Genomic DNA, 16,633 nt, shown 5'->3' on the forward strand with positions numbered 1-16,633 from the left:
AACAAAGACACCTATTTCAGAATCATATTTATTGACTACAGCTCAGCCATCAACACCATGGCTGGGATTCTCTCAAAAAAGTTCGAAGTGTCGAATTCGTGGGACAACTGGAGTAAATCATGCTGTTTTTTCAGTGGGCATTCACACTAGAATGTCCCACACTCTGTGCAATGTAGAGGCCGCCAGCGTGATTATCAATACATTTCAGGGGGTAGCGCCTATTGCCACCCAGGAGGCCTACAGTTCAGGACCTCTGCGCATGCACAGAGCCCCGACCTGCCATCCTCCCGATCGCTGGCCAGCTCGGGACCCTCGCAGTGCTGCCCCCTAAATCCTCCCACGGACTGATCACGGGCCCCTGTCCATTCACGGGCCAGCCCCGAACAACTCCCCCCATTACCCCGTCCCGACCTGGAACACCCACTCTCCAGCCACCCCCCAGCAGTGACAATTCCCCCCCACCTCCCCCCCCACTCCCCGGGAGGCAGCCACCCACTGGCAGACCCTCCCGCGGCTGACACCCCCCTGCCCCCCCCCAGCCTGCCCTGATCGCTGGCCTCCCTCCAGCCCGCATCGATCGCAATGGCAGAGTGGCAGTGGGACCCCACCCCCACCAATTGCCTCGCCCCCTTGGCACTGCCCCATGCCTGATGGGTAGTGCCAAGGTGTCCCTGGGCATGGGCACTTTGCCCCTTGGGTGGTGCCAGGGGGCACAGGCTGGCATTGCCAGGGTCCTCATGCCCAGGGGGCACCATGCCCCTGCCGCCTGACCCCTGGGGGCCCCGATTGACCCCCCCTTCACTACAGTGGGGTCGTCCCATTAGTTCCCCGAAAGTGGGGAGCTAGTCTGAACCCCGCTTGAGTGAAATACTCCTGGCAGGGTGGGAGATGTTAGTGGGCCCGGAGAATTCAGTGCTGGGCCGCTAATCACATTTAAATTACATTTGAACTACATTGAAATAACTTACCTGGTGTTCCCACTGGTTTCCAGCGCGAATCAGACGATGCTGGATATCCGGTGCTGGGAGATGCACACGCGGCGGGAAAGCATGCACGAATCCTGCGAATCGGCTGACAAGCATTTCTCCCGCCCGCCGCACAAAAACATTAGTGCGGTGGGATGGGGGAATCGCTCCCCTCCCCCCCACCCATTATTCCGTCAAAACTCATCTCCAAACTCCATGGCGTAGGGCTTGGCTCCTCCCTCTGTGACTGGATTCTAGACCTCCTAACCCACAGACCGCAATCAGTAAAAATAGGCAATGACATCTCATCCACAATTATCCTCAATACTGGTTCTCCACAAGGCTGTGGCCTTAGCCCCTTACTATACTCCTCACACACGTCTGACTGTGTGGCGAAATTCTGCTCCAATTCAATTTTCAAGTTTGCTGATGACACCACAGTAATGGGTCGGATCTCAAACAATGATGAGGTGGAGTACAGGCAAGAGAAAGAGAACCTAGTGAAATGGTGCAACGACAATAATCTCTCCCTCAATGTCAGTAAAATGAAGGAGATAGTTGATAGGAGGAAGCATTGTGGAGCTCATGCCCCTGTCCACATCAACGGGGATGAAGTGGAAATGGTCAAGTTTCTAGGTGTCCAGATCATGAACAACCTGTCCTGATCCCACCTCACCGATGCTATTGTTAAGAAAGCCCACCAACACATCTACTTTCTCAGGAAGTTAAGGAAATTCGGCATGTCTGCTACAACTCTCACAAACTTTTACAGATGCACCATACAGATGTATCATACCTTGGTATGGCTCCTGCCTTGACCAAGACCACAAAAAACTACAAAGGGTTGTGAACGTAGTCCAGTCCATCATGCAAACCAGCCTCCCATCCACTGACTCTGTCTACACTTCCTGCTGCCTTGGAAAAGCAGTCAGCGTAATCAAGGACCAACGCACCCTGAGCATGCTCTCTTCCATCTTCTTCTGTTGGGAAAAAGATACAAAAGGTCACGTACCAATTGACTCAAGTACAACTTCTTCCCTTCTGTCATCGGACTTTTGAATTGACCTACCTTATATTAAGCTGATCTTTCTCTACACCCGAGCTATGACTAGTAACATTACATTCTGCATCCTCTCTTTTCCTTCTCCCCTATGTGCTCTATGAACGGTGTGCATTGTCTGTATAGCACACAAGAAAGAATACTTTTCACTGTATATCAATATATGTGACAATAATAAATCAAATCAAAAATATTAAAATCTACAATGATGAATTTAGAATGTAATGAAACAAAATGTATCCTCCTCCACCTGTGAAATCAACAAAAAGCATTATGGTATTTGGGTGGATTCCAGGTAAATGAACACATTTCAATCATCCCAGCGTTCATAATTATTGGATTAATGCAGCTATTTTTATACCTTTTTTTCTTTAACCCTGTGTTTTTATACTTCAGCAAACAGAGACCCAATTGCCAAGATTCTGGGCCCAAGCTTTGCTACAGTGGAAGGAGAGGACAAATCTATGTTGCGTTTACTGGAAAAAGTGAAGAAAAGTGATGAAGAACCTGAGGCTGAAGTTCAAATGAAGTTGTTTCTGCTTCTCCAGCAACTAGATATGCAGCTTCTAAATGCTTCTTTACAGAAAATTTCACAGTAAGTGTTGCAAATAAAATGTTCATCATTATGAATGTGTTATTTTAGAGGTCATAGGTGCAATTTTACCATCTTGCTGCATCCGACGAACAGTGCAGCGAGCCGGGAAATTACCATGAGATGCTAAAAATCTGATTCGCACGAAACTTATTAGCATGAGATTGGACGGCAGATTTCCTTCCCTAAAGGGAACCAGATGTGTTTTTCCGACCATCGACAATGGTTTCATGGTCAGCAGTAGTTTCTTAATTCCAGAGTTTTTAAAAATTGAATTCAAATTCCACCGTCTGCCGTGGCGGGATTCGAACCTGGGTCCCCAGAACGCTATCTGAGTTTCTGGATTAATAGCCTAGCAATCATACCACTCGGCCATCGCCTGCCCTCACTAAGGGTGAGGGTGGGATGCTCACTGTTTCTTGACCAGCTACTCCTTGGTTGTTCCGTCATGTGAGAGCTGGATCTGTCCCTAGCTGGGGCAACAACATCTTGTACAAAAGGAAAATGCTGTGTGAGATTAGTCAGGGCCAGAGCTGCCTACTGGGCCAATCGTTGACACTGTCAGCCATGGCCCACTTGCTTTTAAGTCACGAGATTCTAAGTTCAAGTCCCACTTTAGGGCTGAATCATGTAAATCAAAGCTAACACCTCACTATAGCACTGAGACAGGGGGTGAATATTTAAGATGCTGGAATAGCATGATTGTTAAGGAACTTGGGGAAATAAATAGTGATGTCTTGAGGAGTGTACATATTACAGAGAAGGAGGTGCTGGAAGTCTTAAAGTGCATCAAGATAGATAAATCCCCAGAAACTGATGAAGTGTATCCCAGGATGTTGTGGGAGGTTAGGAAAGAAATTGATGGGTCCTCTAGCAGAGATATTTGCATCGACAGCCACAGGTGAGGTGCCTGAAGATTGGAAGGTAGCAAATGTTGTACCTTTGTTTGAGAAGGGCTGCAGGGAAAAGCCTGGGAACGACAGGCCAGTGAGCCTCATGTCTGTAGTGGTAAATTGTTAGAAGGTATTCTGAGAGTCCGGATCTACAGGCACTTAGAGAGGCAAGGACTGACTAGGAACAGTCAGCATGGCTCTGTGAGTGGAAAATCATGTCACACGAATTTGATTGAGGTTTTTGAAGGGGTGACCAAGAAGGTAGGTGAGGCAGTGTAGTTGATGTTGTGTACGTGGACTTTGACAAGGTACTGCATGGTAGGTTGTCGCATAAGGTTAAATCTCACATGGTCCAGGGTGAGGTAGCCAATTGGATACAAAATTGGTTTGACGACAGAAGCCAGAGGGTGGTTGAAGAGGGTTGCTTTTCAAACTGGAGGCCTGTGACCAGCAGTGTGCCTCAGGGATCAGTACTGGGTCCACTGTTATTTGTCATTTATATTAATGATTTGTATGAGAATTTAGGAGGCATAGTCAGTAAGTTTGCAGTTGATACAAAGTTTGGTGGCATAATGGACAGTAAAGAAGTTATCTAGGATTGCAACAGGATCTTGATCAATTGGGCCATTGGGCTGATGAATGGCAGATGGAGTTTATTTGGATAAATGCGAGGCGATGCATTTTGGTAGTCAAACCAGGGCCGGACTTGCTCATTAATGGTAGGACATTGCGGAGAGTTATAGAACAAAGAGATTTAGGGACACAGGTTCATAGCTCCTTGAAAGTGGAGTCACAGATGGACAGGGTGATGAAGAAGGCATTCGGCATGCTTGGTTTCATTGGTCAGAACGTTGAATACAGGAGTTGGGAGTCCAGTTAAAGTTATACAAGACGTTGGTAAGACCACACTTGGAATACTGTGTACAGTTCTGGTAACCCTATTACAGAAAGGTCCAAAGATGTGCGGGTTAGGTTGATTGGCCAGGTTAAAAATTGACCCTTAGAGTCCTGGGATGTGTAGGTTAGAGGGATTAGCGGGTAAATATGTGGGGGTAGGGCCTGGGTGGGATTGTGGCCGGTGCAGACTCGATGGGCCGAATGGCCTCCTTCTGCACTGTAGGGTTTCTATGATTTCTATGATTGACTAGCTTCAATATCATTTTCAAATTTGGCTTGCATTCCACCCCTTTCCCGGGTGCTTCCCACCTCCCTGGCAATTCGTCAAGTTAGTACGAGTCAGTACTGTGCTTGTGAAGTGTGGCTCAGGCGCAGCAGTAGCGAAAGCGAAAAAGAGTGAGGAGGTGAATACTGCTGAGCACCAACTGCCAGGGGTCAGGGGTCAGGGGTGGGTCTCAGCCAATGCCATTGTGCGGGGTAGGGTGGGGGCTTGCATGGGTGCACGGGTTCGGGGATTGGGGATTCTTGTGCTACTCTGGGGGTTGTTGTCGAACGATGCATTAGGCTCTTGAAGGTGTGGTTCCACAGACTTGATTGCTCTGATAGTGCCCTACAATATGGCCCTCTGAGATTCTCCTATATCATGGTGGTCTGCTGTGCACTCCACAACCTGGAGCAGCAGCAGGACATCCTGGGGATGGAGGATCAGTTCGATGCCCCTGATGAGGAGGAGGCCCAGGTCGATGTGAAGGATGGAGGATGAGACCAAGGAGGAGATGGAAGATGTAGGACAGGTGGCGGGAAGGGTCTGGCAGGGCAGGATGGTGAGGGAGGTCCTCATTGCTGCAAAGTTCTCTCACTAGGAGACATGGGGTCCAGCAGCTCCAACCCGCACCCAATGCCACCCCCCCCTCCCCCACCCACAATGGGTCCCATTGACATGTTAGCGAGCTACTAGCCCAGGTAGTGATGCGGGGGGGGGGGGGGGGGAGGGGGGGGGCGGTTCTTCCGAAAAAATTCTAAGTGCTGAATTCGCGGGAAAAATTGTGTAAATCACGATTGTTTTTTCAGTGGGAGTTCAGACTCGAATCTCCCACATTCTGTGAAATGCAGAGGTCACAATTGTGAATATTATTAAGAGCTCAGGAACGGGGCCTATTCATGCCAGAGTCTGACAGTTCCAGAACTCTGCGCGTGCGCAGTGGCCCCGATCTGTCAGCCTCTGGTTTGCTGGCCAGCTTGATTACTGGCCAGCCCAGAACCCCCACAGTGCTGCCCCTCCAGCCCCCCGCACGGCATGATCACGGCCCAGTCATGGCCCCACAAGCATTCTGTGCCAGTCCCGACCCCCCTCCCGTCCCCAAGCACCCCGATCTCCAGCCACCCTCACCCCTCACAGTGACAATTACCCCTCCACTCCACCTTGGCAGACCCCCCCCCCCCCCACGGGAGGCAGACCCTCCCCCCGGAAGGCAGGCAACCCCACCACAGGAGGCAGACCCCACCTCGATCGCTGGCCTCTTTCCAACCCTGGCTGATCCTGTCTGCAGAGTGGCAGCGGGACCCCCCACCCCCATCGATTGCCCTCTAGGCCCTGCCCCCAGCTGGCTCCATCCCCTAGGCCCAGCCCCCTAGGCCCCACCCCTATGCCCCACCCACTAGCCCCACCCCCTTGACACTGCCCCCTCGGCCCTGCCACCTTGGCCCCGCTGCAAGGCCCTGTCCCCTTGGCACTGCCCGAAGTCTGATGGGCAGTGCCAACGTTCTCCCTGGGAATTGGAACTTTGCCCCTTGGGTAGCGTCGGGGATACAGGCTGGCACTGCCAGGGTGCCCATGCCCAGGGGGCACCAATCCCCGCCGCCCGACCCCCTGGGGGGCCCCAATTTCTCCCCTTTCACTCCAGAGGGGTCTCCCACTAGTTCTCCGAAAGTGGGGAGCTGCGCAAAACCTCACCAGAGTGAAATTGTACTGGCGAGATGCTATCGGGTCCGAAGATTTCAGTAACGGGCCCAATAATTACATTTAAATCACATGAAAAATAGATTTAAATAACTTACCTCATGTTCCCGTCGGTTTCCTGCGTGGGCCCGACTGCGGCGGATTTCCGTCGCTGGAAGATGTGTACGTGGAAACACGTGTGAATCCCACGAATCGGCGTATGTGTGAATCACTCGACCCAACCCGCCAAAGAGTTAGGGGTTCGAATGGGGGAAACATCCCCATGATGTCTCACTCTCACTGTGGGGCAGTAACCCAGGGGTGGGGAGGGGGGCTGGTGGTGTTGGGGGGGCTGGTATTAGGGTCTAGTCACAGAGGTTTACAGCATGGAAACAGGCCCTTCGGCCCAACTTGTCCAAGCCACCCAGTTTTTACAACTAAATTAGTCCCAGTTGCCCGCTTTTGCCCATATCCCTCTATACCCATCTTACCCATGTAACTGCCTAAATGCTTTTTAAAAGACAAAATTGTACCCGCCTCTACTACTACCTCTGGCAACTTGTTCCAGACATTCACCACTCTCTGTGTGAAAAAATTGCCCCTCTGGACACTTTTGTATCTCTCCCCTCTCACCTTAAACCAATGCCCTCTAGTTTTAGACTCCCCTACCTTTGGGAAAAAATATTGACTATCTAGCTGATCTTTGCCCCTCATTATTTTATAGACCTGCATAAGATCATCCCTAAGCCTTCTACGCTCCCAGGAAAAAAGTCCCAGTTTATCCAGCCTCTCCTTATAACTCAAACCATCAAGTCCCAGTAGCATCCTAGTAAATCTTTTCTGCAATCTTTCTCGTTTAATTATATCCTTTCTATAATAGGGTGACCAGAACTGTACACAGTATTCCAAGTGTGGCCTTACTAATGTCTTGTACAGCTTCAACAAGATGTCCCAACTCCTTTATTCAGTGTTCTGACCAGTGAAACCAAGCATGCCGAATGCCTTCTTCACCACCCCATCCGCCTGTGGCTCCACTTTCAAGGAATTATGAACCTGTACTCCTAGATCTCTTTGTTCTATAACTCTCCCCAATGCCCTACCATTAACTGAATATGCCCTACCCCGATTCGATCGCCCAAAATGCATCACCTCACATTGATCTAAATTAAACTCATTCGGCCCCCTGGCCCAATTGATCAAGATCCCGTTGCAATCCCAAATAAACTTCTTCACCGTCGACTATGCTACCAATCTTGGTGTCATCTGCAAACTTACTAACTATGCCTCCTAAATTCTCATCCAAATCATTAATATAAATAACAAATAATAGTCGATCCAGCACCAATCCCTGAGGCACCCCACTAGTCACAGGCCTCCAGTTTGAAAAACAACCCTCTACAACCACTCTCTATCTTCTGTCATCAAGCCAATTTTGTATCCAAATTTGTATTAATTGGAAGGGGTTGCACTCCCTTAATGTCCAGATTGTGTATGACCACCTGCTGAACATCATGCAGGTGTATGCATGCCACTCAGGGACGTGGACAATAGCTACATCCTAAGGAATTTGGACATACCTGGGGTCTTCGAGGACCAGCCCAGGCTGCTGGGATGTCTCTTGGGTCACTGAGGTCATGGCTGATGACTCCAGTGTAGAGGTCTAAGACCAAGGCGGAGACCTGTTACAAGAAGGGTCACGCTGCCACCTGATCTGTTTTTGATTGGTGCATCAGGCTCTTGAAGGTGCGGTTCCACTGCCTGGGTTGCTCTGATTCTGCTCTATAGTACGACCCGCTCAGGGTCTCCAGCGATCTGCTGTGCACTCCACAACACAGCAGTGGCGGACTGGTTAGATGCCCCTGATGAAGAGGAGGCCTGGGAGGATGGGGAAGATGAGGCTGGGGAGGAGCTGGAGGATGGAGGACAGGTGGTGGTAAGGATCTAGGACCAGAGAATCCTGCCGGCTTGAATGGTCGGAAAATTCTGGCCTTAGAAACCTTTTGGTAAAATTCCACCCCATTATTTTCACAACATGCAATAGATGTCATAGGATAAGGAGAAAAATATAACAATCAAAATTGAATTGTATATTCCATGCACCTCATCATAACATGTTATATTATTTCCTTTAAAAAAAACTTGCTTCCAATCCACGATGTACTTGGTTTGTCTACTGGGACGTTTGAGAGTGATTCAACTCTTTCTTTCTCTGTTCTTTCTGTATGGAAGTTTTTGGTTTCTGCCATGTGTTATCTCTTGACAGAGAAGTTAAGGTTAATTTTGAATCATATGTATGATTCTGTCCTTCTATACTGGGGCACAACCTTTGTGTTTGTTCTATTATATGATCTGATTTGCATGAAGGCACATGGAATCTGTATGGATTCTGGCTAAGATCAAGGAAACGAGAGAGTTTGGTTCTGATTATTTGAGGTTTTTAAAATCTTGTTTCTACAATTCTATACTAACTATGTTTGAAAATATATTTTAATGATTTAGTTGTATGCTTTATTTTCTTTAAATAAAAACTTTGCGGGAGATCTTTCCAAAAAATTTCTAAGTGCTGAACAAGCAAGAAAACAGGCAAGTTTCAGACTCATTTTTTCGGCAAGTTGAAAAATCCAATCTTATGACACTTAGCCAAAAAAAAAAGCCACAATGTGATTCTCGCCAGTAGGGGCAGGGACAGAGCCTAATCTCATTGGGAAGCTGGCTGCTGAGCTCTAGGGGTGCCATTACACGCACGCCCCATCCATTGGGAGATTTCCTGCCACTTCCTAACTCCACCACCCCCCCTCCCCCTCCCCGCCACAGACATCAGGACCCATCACTGATCGCTCCCTTGGTGGCTCCCCCCACATCTCCAGGGATATTGGGACACTCCCCCTGCCCCCATCGGCTGTGTGTCCCCCACCTCCTCCTTGACATGGGTCAACGGGCATCGATGTCCTCCCAATGGATCCCCCTGCTGGTTTGGGTCATGTTGAGATTAAAAAGGAGGAGGTATTGGCTGCCTTTAAAAACATTAAGGTAGCCAAGTCTCCAGGGCCTGATGGGATACACCCCAGAATACTGAGAGAGGCAAGGGAGGAAATTGCTGGGGCCTCGAGAGAAATTTTTGCCTCCTCACTGGCTACAGGAGAGGTCGACACAGTAAGAAGTTTAACAACACCAGGTTAAAGTCCAACAGGTTTATTTGGTAGCAAAAGCCACACAAGCTTTCGGAGCTCTAAGCCCCTTCTTCAGGTCACCTGACCTGAAGAAGGGGCTTAGAGCTCCGAAAGCTTGTGTGGCTTTTGCTACCAAATAAACCTGTTGGACTTTAACCTGGTGTTGTTAAACTTCTTACTGTGTTTACCCCAGTCCAACGCCGGCATCTCCACTACAGGAGAGGTCGCAGAGGATTGAAGAATAGCCAATGTTGTTCCTTTGTTTAAGAAGGGTAGTAAGGATACTCCAGATAATTACAGGCCGGTGCGCCTTACATCTGTGGTGGGGAGATTTTTGGAGAGGATTCTTCGAGACAGGATTTACTCCCACTTGGAAATAAGTGGATGTATTAGCGAGAGGCTACATGGTTTTGTGAAGGGGAGGTCGTGTCTCACTAATTTGATAGGGTTTTTCGAAGAAGTGACAAAGATGATTGATGAGGGTAGGGCAGTGGATGGTCCCTACATCAACATCAGTAAAGCCTTTGACAAGGTACCCCCACCGCCCCAACCCCTGATTGCTGCCCAAGACATTAATCCTTCATCAATCGCCACCCCAGAAATCCCCCCTGATCATTGTGCTGGCCATCGCTCCCTCCGCTGATCACATTTATGGGTGTAAAGCTGGTTAATGGCTCCCTCCCTCCCCACACAGATAGCGGTATGTCCAACCACCCCCTTCCCAACACGGTTCGTCAGCATCGGGGCCCTCCCGATGGGTCCCCCAGTCCGACTCCCAACGTGCCCCTCCCCCCCCATCAAGACTCCCATGTAGCACCCCCATCATGGGCCCCACTCATGCTGCCCCACCCCATTGCTCCCGCTGGCACACTGGTGGTGCCCAACTTGGTACACCAGCAGTACCCACATGGTGCACTGGTGGTACCCATCTGGCACTACCAGACTTTTCAGCGGCCACTGCTGGGCTGTCCGGTGGCCACTACCAGGCACCGCCAGTGTGCCAATTGGGTACTGCCAGTGTGCCAGGTGGAAACCGCCCAGCCATGCCCACGACCACCAGAGGTTTCAGTGGTCTCCGAGCTCTCCGGCCTGATCATCGGAGACCAGTAGTGATTCTCACTGTTATTGCGCTGGGTCTAAAGGCTAGTGAATTCCGTGTGCTAGGATTTGAACAGTCTCTGCATATTTCAAGTATATAGCTTGAAATTCCTTTCTTCTTCTGTGGTTCTTCTCTCTTCTTCTGATTCTGTTCTTTACATATGATAATCGAACTCACACTCTTCTCTCCTCTTCTGATTCTGTTCTTCAAAACATCAATATTTACTCTTTGAGACTGGCTTGAACACATGTACGCGCACACACTGACCATAGGCTTATCGGCCAAATTGGTCTACTGCAGGCTGCCTGATGTTCGGGCAGTGTCCTAAGTTATTTTAGCACCTAAAATTAGTCTTCTGGCTCCTGTCCATTTGATCGATCAGAGTGACTTTATTACCTATCGTAAAACCAAAGTCATTTTTTACAACAAAGATCATTTCATCTCGTAGTCACAAATTCTCAGCCTGATATTTAAAAACCTTTCCCATCAGGCCATAATAGTGTCCTTTTCTTTGCTTGGCCATTTTTTTATTAGGCAATAGCTCTCTGGCTACAGTGTTCCATGGGGGAAGCCCAATGGTATTAAGTGATCTTCAGGCATTTAAATGGCCATCATCAGATCCACAGGATTCAGGATCCCAGTGGCGTATGTTCCATCCAATGAGAGACAGGTCGCTCCTCATTGTCATCAGCACCAGTTGGAGTGGTGGTAGGTGCCAGCAATGCACCAAGGATCGTCGACGAACCCCATGAGTTGCATAATTAAAATTAAACAATCAAATAATCAAGGGGAAAGTTAAATTTTAATTTTAAGGAAAAGCTACAAGAAATATCTAGCCTTATTTTTAGTATTGCTTTCTTTAATATGGGGCAGGAAATCTGTCTGTTGTGATATCTTCCCTTGATGGATTCAATCTGACAAAGTTTTCAAGTTCTGTAAGAAATCATTTCATATTAATTGCATGTCTGTTACAATATTAGGAATTTAGATAAATGTCTGCCTTTTTAAATGTTGAAACTTCTTTGCACTATATTATCTGCAAAGTTAAAGTTTATGATCACTTGGTATGGACAATCTGCCTGTTTAAGTTTTGGCACAGTTTGTGAGGTCCTGGCACCATTTTACTTTACGGGCCTTGCAAATATCTGGCTTGCCCAATATATTTTTTGGGTATTTTTTCCAGATGTTATAGTAATACATTTTTTCAAGTTAAATGTTTGGTGCTGATTTAATACACAGAAAATAAAAGCTGGAACTAACTGAATAAAGGAAATAGTTGAATAGAACAGAAGGTGATTTAATTATATTTTCATGCTTTGCTTTCTCTTTCCCCCTTTTTAAGAGAAGTGCGGCTGAACCCACAGGCTATAAAGAATGATGTGCAATTGCTCCAGTCCTTCTCTGGAGAAGGAGAAATGACTGTTTTGAAATCTATCAACTACACATCAGGTATTTACGTGAAGCATTAAATCAATTAGGAATTGCCACATAAAGGGTTACATACTGATCAGTGAAAATTGGGCATAGTGTTTAATAATATGTTAACATATTAATTACCTCTGTTGATTTTGTTTTCTTACAGAATATGAATTTTCTAATGGATGCAGAGCTCCGCCATGGAGACAAGTATATGGAGATATTTGTTACCTGATCATTAACACCCATGACACTGATACATTGTATGTTACTTGTAACACAGCTGGAGTTTACTTAAATGGGGTAAGTAATGAAATTGAAATGAAAAATATTTTTGTGACTTCATTTTATTTCCCACACTATTTAATATATAGTAATGTTATATTATAAAATATTTTGTGCTGCCATGCCAGTTTTTCATTGTAACATTAAATTTTATTCTTTAGGGTCCGATAAAGGACAGTGAAGATATTATCTATGACAGAAATGGTGATATCTACAAGGATCTAATTACATTTCTCAAGGAAAAATCTCCCACATTTGCAGAAAATCTTACTCTGGTTCAACAGGTAAAATTGGCATTTTAAATAAGAGCATTTTAAATAAAAACACCTGTCAGTCAGGACAACCATAATCGTATAATAAAATAGTCCAAATCTTGCATCGATATTGCAGTCTACATAACTTGCAATCCTCTGTCTATAAATTTTTATTGACTCAGAAGAACATAGAATAAAAATTGAAATTGCAAACCTTTTTATAAAAATAGTAAAACATAGCAAAAAGGATATATTTATACATATTTATCATGTGCAAGTATTAATTTTTAATCCTTTATTTCGTGATCAGTAGAAAAGATACTAGCTGGTAATAAGTCTAGCTGTGCATACCAAATTGAAATCTAAGCATTGCAATAAAATCATGGTATTCACTTATCGGTCAGATTTCAAATACATAAGTTTAGAAAAACTTGAACCAAATTCCATGATAATCAAAGTGGATGATCAAGTCACCAATCAGTTTCTTTCACACAGGTAATATAATTTGGCATGATCTACATTGCACATTAGGTTATCATGGTTGTAGTGGGATTATTTTAAGAGATTTATTTCAGAAGAATAATATGTACCCCAGCTGCAGAAAAACTGGATAGAATTTTAAAATGAAGTTGTTTTTCTCCAGATGAAACAACCAGTGCACTTTAAAATCAAAAAATAATAGGTAAATGAAAAGAATCTCTATTGGAAAACTAAATTGCAATGTTTTTCACCATAATAGTGTGTTAGCTTTTATTAACAGGGGGTTAGAGTTTAAGAGCCGTGGGGTTATGCTGCAACTGTACAGGACCTTGGTGAGACCACATTTGGAATATTGTGTGCAGTTCTGGTCACCTCACTATAAGAAGGATGTGGAAGCGCTGGAAAGAGTGCAGAGGAGATTTACCAGGATGCTGCTTGGTTTGGAGGGTAGGTCTTATGAGGAAAGGTTGAGGGAGCTAGGGCTGTTCTCTCTGGAGCGGAGGAGGCTGAGGGGAGACTTAATAGAGGTTTATAAAATGATGAAGGGGATAGATAGAGTGAACGTTCAAAGACTATTTCCTCGGGTGGATGGAGCTATTACAAGGGGGCATAACTATAGGGTTCGTGGTGGGAGATACAGGAAGGATATCAGAGGTAGGTTCTTTACGCAGAGAGTGGTTGGGGTGTGGAATGGACTGCCTGCAGTGATAGTGGAGTCAGACACTTTAGGAACATTTAAGCGGTTATTGGATAGACACATGGAGCACACCAGGATGGTAGGGAGTGGGATAGCTTGATCTTGGTTTCAGATAAAGCTCGGCACAACATCGTGGGCCGAAGGGCCTGTTCTGTGCTGTACTGTTCTATAATTCTATAATAATACTATGGGAGCAATTCTCCAGCCCCACATGCTCATTAGCAGATTACGCTGGGGCTGGAGAATTGCAGCGAAGGGGCCATAGTGCATTTAGCGCCAGAGAGAACCCCCTTTGGGATTCCCAGTGCCATCCAGCGAGGGTGGGAACCAGATTAGCATATTTAAAAAGGGTGGGCCTGAAGGTGGGGAAGTGACCTGAAAGGGGAGCCTGAAGGTGGGGGAGGGTCTGAAGAGGCGGGGGAAGGGGGCTTTTGTGACCTCTATAGCGGGGTGTTGCTCACTTTTGGGGGGGATGCCTGATGCCAGCGAGTGAGGGTATGGGCTTAGCCGGCGAGTAGCTGGGGTGTGGAGGGAGAGTATGTGTAGACTAGTCTGGAGATCTTTGAGGAGCTGGCCTTGCTGGCATCTTCAGATCCACACTCCAAAAAAAATTCTAAGTGTGGCAGAATTCAGTAAGAATCTATCATGGTTCCTAAAGAATTCAGAGAGTGCGCGGTGAGCTGGTAAGATTGTGCCCTTAGAAATTTTTTGGGAGAATTCCACCCTAAATATTGTCAATTGTTTAACAAAGTTACTATTTCTTAATAAAATATTTTCAAACTTTTGTGGGAAAACTTGATAAGTTGTCGAGACAGGATGAAATTTTAATTGGAGAAATATATGGCCTTATGAGTTTTATCTTCTTGTTGCTTGAAATGTGTCTGGATAAAATAGGGTTTTTAAAATTTGCGCTGTAAATTGATAAAGCTATTCAGTTTTAACTCCCTTCCCTCTCCAGAAATATAAATTTACCATTGTAAAATATGTGATTTTATCAGCAGGGAGTAAGTTCCAATGTCAGAACCAAATGTGAATCATGAACCCACGTGGGCAGCCTGTTGGACCATGGTAACAGTTGTCCAGGTGGTGGCCTCAGAATTGGTTGCTGGTGGGCTTGCTGCTCAATGCAGAATGGCAGACAGTCCCTGCATGCTGTCAAACCATTCAGAGGATCGGTAACTCTGCAGCCTTGCCACTGCCACCCAGAAAGGTGGCTGTTGTGGAGACTGCAGCACCCTCACAGGAAAATTGGAATTTGTTTTCCCTGCAGGGGTCAAGCAAGTAAGCCCCAGCGCTCAAAGGGATAATTCTTCTAGTGGTGGTACCGAGGCTATATATGCACCCATTGCCCCCCTGGACCCCTCCTTGGCCATAGAGCCTCTGGATGCTATGGGCTCTCCCCCAGCCCCTGAAACCCTGCTCCCTGTTTCCCGCTGGTGAAAGGTTGCCTGCTTCCAGCAGGTGACCGCCTCATGAGACAGAAGGTTGCTTCCCCATCAGCAAAAGACACTCTTTTGAGGGAAATCCAGTTAAGCTAAATTAAATAAACTGAGGAACAGAGCAGAAAGGGCAACCCCTTAAAAGGGGACCACCTGAAACAAAACAAAGCAAAAATGTAACTTAAAACATCAAACCAAAAGGTGATTAAAGGAGTCAATAATGCCCTCTAGCCCCTGCAATGCCCAATAGTCAGCAGAAGCCTGTGACCTAGGAATCCTTAATTGGAACTTTATAGAATCCCTACAGTACAGAAGGAGGCCATTCGGCCCATCGAGTCTGTACCGACCACAAACCCACCCAGGCCCTATTACCATAACCCCACACATTTACCCTGCTAATCCCCCTGACACTAGGGTCAATTTGGCATGGCCAATCAACCTAACCCGCACATCTTTGGAGTGTGGGAGGAAACTGGAGCACCCGGAGGAAACCCACGCAGACAAGGGGAAATAGTGCAAACTCCACACAGACAGTGACCGAGGCTGGAATTGAACCTGGGTCCCTGTCACTATGAGGCAGTAGTGCTAACCATTGTGCCACCGTGCCGCCCTTGTCCAAATTAGCCATCTGCCTCCAGTTGGTGGGTTGCTGAACTATGGACATTCGCGCTGCTGATAAAATGACCCGGTGGTGGGTCTGCATTGGGGTACCCTCTGGATATGGTTCTCTGACATTTTATTGGTTTCCTGCCTCCCAGCCTGCAACCTGGGGACCAGGAAAATCATATCCATTGTTTATTGAATGATCTAGAACTTCCATTTTACTACCTGGAAAATTTTTCCATAAGTTATTCACTCTTTAATTGTTTGTATTGAGTGTGTTTAAAATACTACACATAACCTCAAAGTAGTCTCACTGATCAATAATTTCACTCAGAATTGTTTGTTTCACTGTTTCCTCTACTCCTCAGGTTTGTTATACTGCCAATCTGCCTGTCCATGGACAATTACTTGTTCCCTACTAACACTTACCAGACACTCATAAATGTCTTTGCCTCATGAAGCACGTACCTTAGAAATCTGTTAGCATGTTCTAAATAACAAAAAGCGTGTCGGCTAACATTTTTTGCCTTTTTACGTAAATTTGATAAATTTCCTCTTAATATGTCTGCATTTGTAAGATAAATGGATATGTTGGATTCATTATTATTTCAGCCTTGTGTTTGTAGTTCCTACATACTTGAAACCAACTTGTTAGTTTAATAATGTGACACTTTATTGGCAAAAGAGAAGTCCGCTAAATGTGGATGAAAGTAAATGCTGATGATCTCAAACAGCAAATGCTGTAACTATGCAGCAAACTGTTCACATCAAGGATGAAGGGAATACATGGTTGGTCTCATAGACAAGATGAATTCAAAGAGGGTATGTAAAGTGATTGGAGAGA

At 46.3% G+C, this 16,633-nt stretch overlaps 1 protein-coding gene across 1 annotated transcript in view; it reads left to right on the forward strand.

The window, feature by feature from the left end:
- Positions 1 to 16,633, forward strand: part of odad2 (outer dynein arm docking complex subunit 2) — a 247,559-nt gene that overhangs the window by 37,279 nt on the left and 193,647 nt on the right. Inside the window, exons 3-6 of the mRNA XM_078200227.1 lie at positions 2,422 to 2,620; positions 11,958 to 12,064; positions 12,198 to 12,334; positions 12,478 to 12,600. Coding sequence (XP_078056353.1) covers positions 2,422 to 2,620; positions 11,958 to 12,064; positions 12,198 to 12,334; positions 12,478 to 12,600 — 566 coding nt within the window. The remainder of the gene's footprint in view (positions 1 to 2,421; positions 2,621 to 11,957; positions 12,065 to 12,197; positions 12,335 to 12,477; positions 12,601 to 16,633) is intronic.

This window comes from Mustelus asterias, chromosome 2 (genome assembly GCF_964213995.1).
Source record: "Mustelus asterias chromosome 2, sMusAst1.hap1.1, whole genome shotgun sequence".
NCBI classification, from domain to species: domain Eukaryota; kingdom Metazoa; phylum Chordata; class Chondrichthyes; order Carcharhiniformes; family Triakidae; genus Mustelus; species Mustelus asterias.